Source organism: Marmota flaviventris, chromosome 16, assembly GCF_047511675.1.
Source record: "Marmota flaviventris isolate mMarFla1 chromosome 16, mMarFla1.hap1, whole genome shotgun sequence".
NCBI lineage: Eukaryota > Metazoa > Chordata > Mammalia > Rodentia > Sciuridae > Marmota > Marmota flaviventris.
The window spans coordinates 4,304,082-4,317,346 of NC_092513.1; the positions used below are offsets into that span (position 1 = coordinate 4,304,082).

Below are 13,265 nucleotides of genomic sequence, written 5' to 3' on the forward strand. Positions count from 1 at the left end.
TCATTAACTTGATTCCCAAGTATCTTTTATTGTTGTTTTAATCTTCTGAAAGGCTTTTTATTGTTGTTTTAATCTTCTTATTCCTTGTTGCTGGTGTGTTTAGGTTTTCTATATCCAACTTATTACAAAAATAAGTTTTCAAAATATTCTGTAACAATCCTCTGAATTTTAGAAATGTCTTTGTATCTCCTTTTTCTTCTCTAATTTTGACTTGGGTCTTTTCATGACACTTCCAGATTTGCACAAACTCTGTGCTGTCCAGATAATATTGAGTAACAGGATGGCAGATACTGAGATTAGGAGTACACAAATGAAGATGTGCAGGTAAAAAATACATCATCTAGGTCAAATGGTGGTTCCATTCCCAGCTTTCCAAGGAATCTCCATACTGTTTTCCATATTGGCTGCACCAATTTGCAGTTCCACCAGCATTGTATGAGTGTGCCTTTTCCCCCACATCCTTGCAAACACTTATTGTTGTTTGGGCTCTTAATAGCTGCCATTCTGACTAGAGTGAGATGAAATCTTAGAGTAGTTTTTATTTGCATTTCTCTAACTGCTAGAGATGTTGAACATTTTTTCATGTATCTATTGATTGTGTATCAATATCTGAGAGGTGTCTGTTCAGTTCCTTGGCCCATTTATTGATTGAAAAATAGATGGAACCTGAAACCATCATTAAGCAAAATAAATGGGACTCAGAAAGTCATGGTCATGTTTTCTCTCATACATGAAAGGCAGAGATCAAAAGTGAAAAAAAAAATAGGGAAAGAATCTCATGAAAATAGACGGGATACCAGTAAAGAAGAGGAACAGGTACAGAGGCAGGGAGGAGGGAAGAAAGGGTGGTATTGGGGAATGAAATTGATCAAATTATGTTATATACATGTATAAATATGTCAAAATTAATCCCAATATTATGTATACCTATAATGCTCCAATAAAAAAATGAACTGATACAAAATATTTAATTTCTAAATTGAAAGCAATATTGATCTGAGTTCTTTATATATAGTTGATTTATTGAAATGAAGACTTCTTCCTTTATATTGGGCATAACTAGTAAAATATGATGAAAGGTATTAAGCCTGTACTATCTTAAAATTTGTACTATGCATTTGTTTTATTTGTTAATAGTCTTTATTTTAGCATTTATGACAGAGAAAACTAAATAGTAAGTTAGAATCACAAAAATGGACTTTAAACATCAGGTATACCAAAGTTAGTCTGTTGTTGGTATGAGCAAAGTACAACATAGAGTGCTTAATCTTCAAATTCAGCTATGACACTTAAGTAATTGTCAATTTTACTCCCACTAATTAGTAATACCAACCGCCATCACCGCCCAAATTTGGTTTAGTATCCCAGGCACAGGTGATGTAAGAATATCTTCATGCAAAAACAGCAACTGCCTGTGGATAAGAAATGTATTAATTTCACAGTGAATTTGATCACAGTTTACAAAGTAGGCTTTCTTACTACTTTTACTTTATTGGAATATTTAGGAAATCTACTTAGTTAATATTTTATTTCTTCTAGGAAAGGAAGGTATTATGGATTTCTGTATCACTCCCCACAAGTAATATCTTGAACCCTTAAACACTGTAGGGACTCAGCCAATATGTGAATTAGAGAATTATGAAGTTTTATATGCTGACATTAATCTGAGACGTTTTCCCTAAATCCGAATTTCCCAATCTCTTTCATTTGTGAATCTAATTTCCTTTTTCAAAATTCCATTTTTGTCCCATGTCGACTTGAAAATGTCTAAACACTGTGAAGAATCTCTCTTTTAACTCCTGTTTCTTCTACTTTTCTTTTTTGGGGGGCTGAGGATGGCCGGAAGCAATGGTGAGTACAGGGCACTAAATTCATTAATAAAAGGCTTTAAGGATTCACCTATCAGTGAAGTTAGCGATTACTTCCAAATTACAACTATTAACAATATTCTTTTCCTTCAAAAGTGAAATTCTTCCCAAGCTGGAAAGAAGTAGATAGTGGATTCAGTTTAGTTTTCAACAGGGAAAAAAAACTGGCCTTACAACAAAAATCGTCATAATTCAAATTATTATCAGTAATCCTGTTTCAATGGCCAAAAAAAGAAAACAGGAAAAGGAATATAGATGGAAATTTGAAAATTTCAACATTACTAATCATTACAAAAATACTAATTTAGATAACCATGAGTATGTGTATGGGATTATCGCAAAATACAAAATGGGCCAACCTATTTCTGTTGGCTTCATATTTGTTGGAACCCACATGAAACGGGTACAAGGCCTGCCATTATCTAACATAGCCAGGTCTCTGCTTGCTGTTCCAGGTTGACATTAGTGGGTGGGCAAGTTAAGACAGCCCCAATCTATGGGCATTGCTGTCTGCAATTCAAGGGCAAACAGCATAAAATCTCACTTTTCCACCTTGTTAGAGTCTGTAAACAAGTCAAAATAACACCTGGCATTTAGTCAGGGGAATGTTTCCCAAAGGGGTCACAATTAAGTCCTCAATAGTATCATAAAATTACACATAAGTAGAAGGTTATAGGCTCCTTGATGAACTTCGGTGGGAAAACATAATGGGAAGCAAAGTCTTGTAAATGAGAGGAAAATGGAGGAATACCTCACTTCTTGCCCCTGGAAATCTGCATATAAAGAAAATTTGTTTAAAGGGAATTCATTTAAAGATAAAATCTTCTCATATATTCTATGAATCCTTTAAGTACCTCAAATCATTTAAGGAATTAATACAAGATGGGTTCTCAATTACTATGGATCATACTTTAGGCTTCAACTAAGCTGTTTTCAAAGACTATCCTGGGTCAAATATTCAAGAAAACTCTTGAAGAAATACTCTTCAGTATCTTTTATTGACTTGAAAATTAAGAAATTATTCTTGTTCTGTTTATAGTACCTTTAAGTGCCCTGTAAAGACTACTATAAATGTTTACTATGTATAATACTTATACATTATATATATCATATGATTTGCAAAAAGTATTTAAACATGTAACTATAAAAGGATGAATATTAATATGTACTAGTATCTCTAACTTTTGAGGAATATAATTTAATTCAAGAATGTGTGTACAGATTTTAAATTTTAAAAAAAAGCACATAAGAGGTCACAAATATAAAAACTCAACAGTACATTACATCTTAAGTATTTTGAATCCCTCCTTAAATGTAATCCCACATACCCTGTCAAAATGAATTCCTTTATTTTAAAATTATATATACAGATTAAATGAATATTTTGCTTTAAAGGACGAAACTTCTACAATGACTCCTATGTGATTAAAAAGTTTTAAAAACTTATTTAGATGATGTATTTTCAAATTTTTTATTCTAATTTGTTATATATATATATATGAATGCATTATAATTCATATTACACATATAGAGTACAATTTTTCATATCTCTAGTTCCATATAAAGTATATTCATACAGTTCGTGTCTTCATACATGTTCTTAGGGTAATGATATCTATCTCATTCCACCATCATTTTTACCCCCATGGCCCCTCTTTTTCCCTCCCACCCCTTTGCCCTATCTAGAGTTTGTCTAATCCTCCCATGATCCCCCTCCCAATCCCACTATGAATCAGCCTCCTTATATCGGAGAAAACATTTGGCAAAAGGTGCCAAAAACATAACACTGGAGAAAAGTCAGCCTCTTTAACAAATGGTGCTAGGACTGGAAATCCATATGCAACAAAATGAAATTAAACCCCTCTCTCTCTTGCCATGCACAAAACTCAACTCAAAATGGATCAAAGACCTAGGAATTAAACCAGAGACACTGTGCCTATTAGAAGAAAAAGTAGGCCCCAACTTCCTTGATAAGACTCCTATAGCACAAGAATTAAAATGAAAAATCAATAAATGGGATGAATTCAAACTAAAAAGCTTCTTCTCAGCAAAAGAAACAATCAGTGAGGTAAAAAGAGAGCCTACATCTTGGGAGCAAATTTTTACCCCTCACACATCAGACAGAGCACGGACTCTAAGGTATATAAAGAACTCAAAAAACTAAACACCCAAAAAACAAATAGCTCAATCAATAAATGGGTCAAGGAACTGAACAGACACCTCTCAGATATTGATACACAATCAATAGATACATGAAAAAATGTTCAACATCTCTAGCAGTTAGAGAAATGCAAATCAAAACTACTCTAAGATTTCATCTCACTCTAGTTAGAATGGCAGCTATTAAGAGCCCAAACAACAATAAGTGTTTGCAAGGATGTGGGGGAAATGGTACACTCATACAATGCTGGTGGAACTGCAAATTGGTGCAGCCAATATGGAAAACAGTATGGAGATTCCTTGGAAAGCTGGGAATGGAACCACCATTTGACCTAGATGATGTATTTTTTACCTGCACATCTTCATTTGTGTACTCCTAATCTCAGTATCTGCCATCCTGTTACTCAATATTATCTGGACAGCACAGAGTTTGTGCAAATCTGGAAGTGTCATGAAAAACAGTGACTGCTGCCTAGATTCATTCATATCTTCTTGTTGACTATGTGTCTCAGCAATCAGACCCTTAAAGAAAACAGTAATAAAAAGATAGTAAGCTATATTTACTTCACCAACAGGGTTTCAATACCAACTCATCATGTAGCTGATGTCATGTTAGAAAAAGATAACAAAATTAGCAAACTTAATCAGTTATATATTACCAACATTTTACTTTTAAGGTTTTCTAGTGATTTTTCTAAAATTTTTTGCTACATTTTAAGATATAATTTCCATAACATAAATTCACCTACTTAAAGTGCCCCAATTCAAAAAATAAAAAAATTTTTAAAAAATAAATAAATAAATAAAAATTAAAAAAAAAATAAAGTGCCCCAATTCCTTTTTGTTTACTATCTTCAGAGTTGTCCAACTACCAATGCAATACATTTTGAACATTTTCATCACATCTCAAGCTAACCCAGAGTTTTTTAAACCTGTTAGTTTCGTACCACAAACTCAGTAACTTAAGTAGAAATACTACAAAACACCAGCTTATTTAGGTTCTTGCAATGCTTCTACCATATTATTTAATAAATTCCTTCTACAAGTCCAGGCTAATCTTAACTTTCATTTCAAATTTGTTTGGTTTTCAGGAAACAAAATCCTTTATCTCTGTAAAGCAATTCGAGGCTGAGGAGTCTGAGGAATATATTATTCTTCACTTTGTGATGAAAGGAAAGGTCTGAAATCTCTGTTGGGGCCGCTGTCCTAATTCACACCTTGGCAGTGCAGGCAGAGTGTGGAGAAAGGGAGTGTGAGTGCTGTCCACCCCGACTTTCCCAGGTTGCAGAAGGCAGCTTGGACCCCAGCACTTCCCACTTAGCATCACAGGACTGTCCCTGTTTAAGGACAGTAAAGGCACTGGCCCAGAAACCAAAGTGTGGCTGCTTTGTCCCGTCAGATAAGTCCCCTAGGTGGTCCTGGGGACTCCAGCTCCCCTGAGGCAGGGGAACTGGGGAGGCCCCAAGAGCTTCTTCCAGCCTGATTCGTTTTAAGGGACCCTGCAATTCCAAGGAAAGCCCCCTGCACCCGGGCTTAGGGAGGGAGCCTGTCCTGTCCCCCTGCTGCAGGGCAGTGAAGCTGGTGGGCTGTCCCTGAGGGCCAACCAGCCCAGGCCCCATGCAGCAGGGCCCAGGAGCTGCCTCGCCCTGCCCTGCCTCCCTGGAAACAGGACAGCACACCTTAGTGCCTTCCTCCTCAGCACCCTACTGGTCACCCTCAGGGACCGCTCCTGTCAGGTGTGTTCTCCCAGCAGGCCCCTGTGCTCCTGTCAGGTGTGTTCTCCCAGCAGGCTCTCACCAGGTTCCCCCCTCCTCTCCAGATCCCAGCAGGTCCTGTGCTCCTATCAGGTGTGTTCTCCCAGCAGGCCCTGCTTTCCCGCCAGGCCCCGATTCCTCCCCTGTCTCAGGCTCCCAGAAGGCCCTGCACTCCCAGCAGGCACTGCTCCCAGCTGACCTGCTTTCCTATCAGGCCTTGTGCTCCCAGCAGGCCCTGCTTTCCCCCCCAGGCCCTGCGCTCTCACCAGATTCCCAGCAACCCCTACAGCTCCCAGTGGCCCTTGCGCTCCTAGCAGGCCTTGTGCTCCCAGCAAGCCCCTGGCTCTCAGCAGATTCCCCCACCCGCCCACAGCTCCCAGCAGGCCCTGCACTCCCAGCAGGCATCGCTCTCTGCTGACTCCCCCCAGCTCCCAGCTGACCAGCTTTCCTGTCAGGCCTTGTGCTCCCAGCAGCCCCCCTCCCCAGCTCTCACCAGCCCACCCCTCTGTCACCCATTCCCTTGCCGTGCAATACGCGGGCAGAAATTTAGGAAGACCGGGGTTTGGAGGAACAATAAGGAGGATAAATGAAGGAAGTCTTAGTATGGAAGATGGTAAGGGTGCCTGGGAGACAAGCCTGAAGTGCTGTTAGAGGCCACTGTGTGTATTTAGTAAAGTGGTCAGGAAGGCCTCGGAGACGTGATGTTGGAGTTCAAGACATGAAGAGAGTGGGCGACCTTGTGGACGTCCAAGGGGACCATTTTGCCACACACATATCCCATTGATCCTTGAGAAATAAAAAGGTCACATGAAACCTATAAAGGAAGTGATTGTGACTATAGGGGATAGCACTAACGGGAGCCTGGTGGTGATGGGACAGTTCTGTAGCTTGATTGTGGTAGTGATACACGCCTACATAAATCCTAAAGCTGGGTGGAACAATGCATGTACACTGTACCAGTGTCAATTTTCTGACTTTGATGTTGAACTATAGTTGCATCAACATGCCATCATTGTGGGGAAACTGGGAGAAGGGACACAGGACCTCTCTGCTATATTTGCAACTTCCTGTAAACCTAAAGTTGTGTTAAAAATCAAAGGTTAAAAAAAGTACAGAACTTCCTTGGAAATTATTCTTACATAGTTTTTGTTGGTTAATGTGAAGTAAAACATTCAAATATATGAACGACAACTGATTAGTGTGGTAGTACGAATAATTTACTTTCTTTTAGCCACGTATAGTACTTAGAAATATTTCCTGAACAACAGAATGTTACACTTGGAAATATTGGCTTTTGGGGAAAAAAACGTAAATATTTTGAAATGCTTTGAGCACTGTTTTCTTTTCAGTGGGCACATATTCCTATGGACAGGTATGTTAGGGGGAAAACTAATAATCACCAAGCACCTAATATGTGCAGCGACCTCTGAGACCCTGGGAGGATGGCCCACATGTGCAACCTCTTGTGTTGCTCTCTTTTGCATCTCTAGAGAAAAGGGAACAGTAAAACACCATGTCTTTGCACACCCCCTTTCTGTTCTCAAAAGCCTAGTCAAGTTAAAGGAACAATGAGAGCAATCCTATCTTGCAGGACTCTAAGCTTTCTCTTATGCACACTGGGAACAAGGCAAAGTCACCTGTAGGAATGCTACTTTCTTGCAAGTACACCAGGATAGGTGCTCCTTGGAATGTAGTTCATTCAAACAAGCTAATATTGTTGTCACTGCTTCTGCAGACTAACATATAAAACTCCTCTCAAAGTGGGAACTGATGCCAGACTGAGGAAACTGCAGAAAGGATTGTCTTGCTGAACAATCTGTGGTTATGTTTGGGAAAAAGGCACTACCTAGGAAAGTGCCCTGAGGGATGAAGATGCTACCTGTTCATCCTGTAGCTACAGCACTCTTCTTGAAGCAGTCACTAATCTCTCCTAAGCTTTGTCTGTCTGTCTCCCATACTGTCTTCGGGCATTGTCTTTGGCCTTTTCACAGGCTACCCCACTACCCTGGCACAACTGGACTGTGGACATAACAACTGCTATTGCTGAAAAGGTCTAAACTACCAGAAGACTTTAATATCCTGGAATTTTCTATTTTTGTTTTTTTCTCTCGCAAACATTTGTAGTCCTTCATGTGTGATATTTTACCTTCCATCAAGAGTGGCAGTGGAGGGCCAAGCTGGGGAAATATTATAGACTCTGTTGGAAGTGCTGTTCATCATTTAGGTCTTATCTAGACAGCACAGTTGAGATAAGACAGTTAAGAGACTAATTCAAGTCCTTGCCAAGCCACTGATGAACAGCAGAGAAACTTTCCCCCCCCTGAATTGCTATCCTGTGAGAATGAGGTAACCCAAACCTCATCCTCCAACCCGGCCCACTTCCCCGTGGAGGTTAGGGAAGTAAAACTATGGTGAAGTTTATTTGGGAAAACACATAATTGAGGGAAGCTGTGCAACTTCTTTTTTCTTTGAAGACGTCCAAAGCTCCCCTTCACATCTGTGCTTGTTAACAAGTTTCCCCACGACGTCCACTTTGTGGACAGAAGCACTGCTATTTTGGGTACCAACAAACGGGAGGCCCCAGGGCTGACTCGGTGCAGTCTGCGCGGCCCAACACTACCTTCTCTCTCCTCTCGGGGCTGGGAACGCTGCGCCTGGCCCTCCCGGCCCCACCGCGCGGAGCTCGACGCGCCCAGGAGCCCTTCCGGCTGCCTCTGCGCAGATTCAGCGAAGCCCCGCCCTCCTCGCGCGCTCCAGCAGCGGGTGATTGCGAAAGGCGCCTCCCGTAGCCAATCAACACTCGCGCGACGGGCGGGCGCACGCTCGGGGTGGTGGAGGGCGTCGGCAGAGGGCGAGGCCTCTTGAGTGACAAGCAAGCCGGCCAGTCCTCGGAGGCCGTGCACCGCCCGCCTCCTCCGCTGCGCCTCCGCCCCGTCTGGGGCACCCGGCCCGGGAGCTCTGGGAATGTCCCTAGCGGAGCTGCCTGAGACGCTGTGTGTGTTCCACCCGGGACGGCTGTGTGAGCAGGGCCTGGAGGCTCGACTCGTGCGAGATGGCCGAGCAGTCGGACAAGGCTGTGAAGTACTACACCCTGGAAGAGATCCAGCAGCACAACAACAGCAAAAGCACCTGGGTGATCCTGCACCACAAGGTGTACGACTTGACTAAATTTCTGGAAGAGGTCAGTTGGGAAGGCGCGAACCCCGTCCGGGCACGGGGACCGAGTCCGGGGTTTGGGGTTCCCTGGCGTGACCTGTTATTCGCAGCGACGCGGCCCAGTCTGCCCCCGAGTGTGAACGCGGGGAGCGCTCCCCACCCTCATTGCACACTTGCGTCTGCTCTCCCGAGTGGACTCCCCGTCTGCCTCTGAGTGCGCACGTTCGGTGCGCACACCTGGAAGCGCTGTCCGCGTCTGCACCCCGAGTGCGCTTGTGTGTGTGCGCACCTGGGAGCGCTCCCCGTGATTGCACAATTGTACCTGCGCCTGAGTGTACTCCGCTGGGTTTGCGCCCCGAGTGAGTGCACACCTGGGAACGATTCCCGCGGCAGCACACCTGCGTCCCTGTTTGCACATCTGTGCGCGCACCTGGGAGAACCCCGAGGAGCAGCCACGCGAGCCTTTTCAGCAGCCCGCCGTGTGGGCTGGAGCACTTGTTGGGCGGGGACTGGCTCCGGAGACCCTGCGTAGTGGCCTGGACCCCTACTTCCTAGGAGAGGGCGCAGCTACGCAAGAATTTTTAAAGATCCCTTTTTAATTTCAAGTGTTTTTAATAGAATGATCCCCATCTAGGAAAGGTCCACCAACCAGTGTTATTCCCGGAGTGAGCTTCAGGTACCAGCCGGTTGGAGACCACCTACCCGGAGAGCTGTGGGATCATCAGAAGGGGCCCTGGGGTCAGAGGCAGGGGTGCGGTCTGTCCTTCTTCTCTCCTACACCCGCAGTTCCACTTTACTCTCCACCTCTACACCCACCGTCTTCACCTGGGAGGGCCTTAGTATGGTTCACCTCACCCCAAGTTCTTACTTGTCAGTGAGGTTCAAGGTGTGACTCCTGAAGCGAGAGGTGGACTCTGGCGTTTGGTTTGAGCGAATACCAAGGAGATAGGCAGAGTTGTAAAGTCTGCCAGGGGGACTTGATCCTTGAGCAACGTGGGGAATTGTAAAGTCACTTTGCTTAACTTAAAGGAAGACATCTCTTTGATTGGATTCACTGCGTTATAGTATAGTTTTTACTGTGCAATCTAAGGGGCGTTTCTGGTAATTGTCTTTACTACCTCTGTTTTTGTCTCTGGATGGCAGGTTGAATCAGAACACTTCCCCATCCCCTCCCAACACAATAAATGAGAATGTTTAGAGATAGGGATTATTCAGGTTTTGTTTTTTTTTCTTTTTTGGTGTGGGGGGCTGATTTTAGCTGGATTACAATTTGCACCAAGGGACTTTTGTTTTGCAGATAATATTTAAAAAATTTAAAACAACAAAAAGTCTTCTTTTAAGAACGGTTGAAGTTGATATTTCTTGGTAAGTTATTTCATTCTTCAATTGTTATTTGGTAGAGTATTTGAAGATAAAATAGTGTTCTGATTTAGTTAGAAGTGGTTTAGAGTGTGGAATCCAATCTGCGCGTCTGTCCTCCCCTCTGAGGAGCTACAGAGTGTGTTTGCCCTTACAGTTTCTGAACTAACAGTCCTGCCTGAGGACATCAGGTCATGTGACTCAGTCTCCACGTGCATCTCTGTTCTTCATTTCTTTCATGGGATGTGGAATTCTGGGATTTTAAGATACAGCGAGTGTTTTGACTCTCTTGAAACCATTCTAACTTACCTTATACCTTTCCTCAAACAGGATCTTTTGATCTTGGATCAGGATCTGTTGACCTCCTGATTCTGCCTGTTGTGGATGCTTTACCATTTCCTGTTTTTGTTTTTCCTTTCTGTGACACTTTCTTACTTCATGCAGTGTCCTTTTACCGGCTTTCTACCCATCAGCATGGCCATGGCCTCCAGGCTTCTCTCTGGGAATACCGGGCCTCGAGGCTTCTCCAGGTTTGCTTCCTGCACCTGATCATGTCTTAAACGCAGACATGCGTCTTCTTTTTCACTCTGCTGGAGAGTTCCCTTCTCCCTAGACCCCTCCTCCAATTTCCATTATTTTTAGCTGTTTAATCTCAGACCTAACTTGAAAACAGAGGAAAGAGCCCATAATGTCTGGCTTTCTTCCCCTTTTCCCTGACCTTTTCCGATTTTTCCACACTTAAGCTCCAGAAATTTCATGAAGCCTGTTAACTAAAGAATAATCTGTCTTCCCTAATTTATCTGATATGATTGGCAGGGACTTCCTACCTCGGAAACAAACGCTCAGGCATGTCATTTGTCTCATATACTTTTTTTTTAAACTGCTGATGGAACTTCGTTTTATTTATTTATTTATTTATTTATTTATTTATTGTGCTGAGAATCAAACCCAGTGCCTCAGACTTGCTAGGCAAGTGCTCTACCACTGAGCCACAGCCCCAGCCCTCATATACTCTTAATTCACCTGTCCCTATGAACAAGCTTTCTCCTGGCCGTTTCCATTTCTGTCAGGGTTAAATTCATGTCCCACATCCTGTTGAGAAAATTTGGGGTGTAATGTCAGAAGTCTCCTGCTGCTTACCTTCTCTGTGCCTCAGATTCCTCATTTGTGAAATTAAGAGATGATTGCATGCCTACTCCATGTGGTTATGATGAGAATTAAACAAAACCATGCTTAGTAAACACATTCCTCATTGGCAGGTGCTTGTATTCATTTATTACTCCTGCCTCAGTAGGGGTTAATGTTGGGCCATGATTTTATTTCTGCAGCATCATATATGGCTTCGTGTTTAACATACATCTTGTAGGTAACAGTGTAAATCTGGCAGATGATGTGGAAACAGGAGAATATTATAAAAATTATCCCTCTGGCCAGGAACACATGTTGATGTTTAATCATTGGGCAATGTGAACTCTGTCCTGGAATAAAGCTGTTCTGTTGTTTAGGGGGAGGGACAGAAAGCTAAGAGGGAGGGTGAGCTGATTGGTTATGGCAGTTTAAATAGTGTTTGGTTACTGTCTGATACCTGCTGACCAGATTAGGAGCCTTATTGCCTACCTATTTTGAACTAAAAGATTTTTTTTTTTTTCAGCCCTGACATCTAGTTTATATTTACAAGATCAAGTCTTGGCTTATCTGATTATATTATTAGCTAGGTTAATGATTCTAGAATTTTGAGGAACAGTTTCATGAAATGAAAACTTAAATATTAGAGCCACGAGGGGAAAAAAAAAAAAAAGGTTTGTATATCCTCTTCTGTAATTGGGGCAGCAGCATTTATTCAGTTTTCTAAGAGCTGTGGAAGGGAGAAAAGAAAGCTTCATGTAATAACAGTTATACTAGGTACTGGTTTTCAAGTAAAGGGGTATTTAACTTGTGAAGGAAATACCTCCCTGAAAATGTTTATAAAGCAAGTTTTCTCCCCTCCCTTTATTTTAAAAATGGAAACTTGTTTCTATGGAACATTGTGTAGCAATCCTGGGATTCTGAGTCTTGTAGCTGACTTGAAAGTTCTTTTGATGGCAAAAGCTGTTGACTCCTGTCTGAGTTTAGAGTTTTCAACAGGTTTTATTGTAGGAACTTCACATTTTGTTATTTTCTGTGGAAGGTCTCTGTCTATCTTGCATAGACCAAGGGTTCTGAGTGTCCCTGAGATCCAGGACAAGAATGTGATATTTAAGATTCATATCTAATTCTGAAAATCACAAGGACACATATCTTCCCTTGATAGGGCTATCATATTTAGGGCTAAAATACTAAATGTTTTGCTTTTTACAAAGAAGTTTGATAGGATTCTGATTCTCATGTTATAAAAGCTGCCATTGCTACATGTGCCTTTGAGTATAAAATGGAATATTATTAATTATTATTTAAGATACGTAGTTTGGCTCAATATGAAGTCCACAGGAGGTAAATATTCAGGGATTGTTGGTAACAATGGCTTAGACATATTGGGTAAACAGGTGACAAAATCACATCTCAATGGCCACCTTGAGAATGTGAACCTGTGAGTCTGTTCTATGTTATCTGTGTTTTATTTTATTTTAAAAACTTTTTGTGAACCATTGCTACATTTGAGGAGAGGTTCCAAGAGGCTACTTTGCTACTTTGTTTTGAAACAGGAAAAAACAAACAAAACAACAACAACAAAAACCACTTGAGACTGGTAACGTTTGCTTTTTGGTTATCTTTAAAGTGAATGAAAATTGTAAATAAGGAAGTGTAAACAGGTTATTTTAGCCAGTTTGGATAAATCAGGGAATACCCTACTTTCTACTTTCTGTGGGTATCTATTATCCTGCAAGTCCCTCCAAACCATGGAAGACAACTGCTAAGTGCCTTTTTAGTTAAGTGGGGTCTGAGCGACCGTGGTGGCACTCAGTGTTCATGAGAAGTATTGAACTGGGGT

At 41.9% G+C, this 13,265-nt stretch overlaps 2 protein-coding genes across 4 annotated transcripts in view; one reads left to right on the forward strand and one right to left on the reverse strand.

Moving 5' to 3' along the window:
- Window positions 1-8,487, reverse strand: part of C16H18orf63 (chromosome 16 C18orf63 homolog) — a 50,016-nt gene extending 41,529 nt beyond the window's left edge. For both annotated transcript variants that reach the window (XM_071602459.1, XM_071602458.1), the window contains exons 1-3: window positions 8,403-8,487; window positions 4,381-4,550; window positions 1,334-1,412 (exon numbers count right to left, since the gene is read on the reverse strand). In XM_071602459.1, coding sequence (XP_071458560.1) covers window positions 1,334-1,412; window positions 4,381-4,514 — 213 coding nt within the window. In that variant the 5' untranslated portion in view covers window positions 4,515-4,550; window positions 8,403-8,487. The remainder of the gene's footprint in view (window positions 1-1,333; window positions 1,413-4,380; window positions 4,551-8,402) is intronic.
- Window positions 8,488-8,704: 217 nt separating this feature from the next.
- Window positions 8,705-13,265, forward strand: part of Cyb5a (cytochrome b5 type A) — a 28,281-nt gene continuing 23,720 nt past the window's right edge. For both annotated transcript variants that reach the window (XR_003582797.2, XM_027935331.3), the window contains exon 1: window positions 8,705-8,963. Coding sequence is in view for 1 of the 2 variants with exons in the window: in XM_027935331.3 (XP_027791132.1) it covers window positions 8,835-8,963 (129 nt within the window). In the remaining variant the exon portion in view is untranslated. The remainder of the gene's footprint in view (window positions 8,964-13,265) is intronic.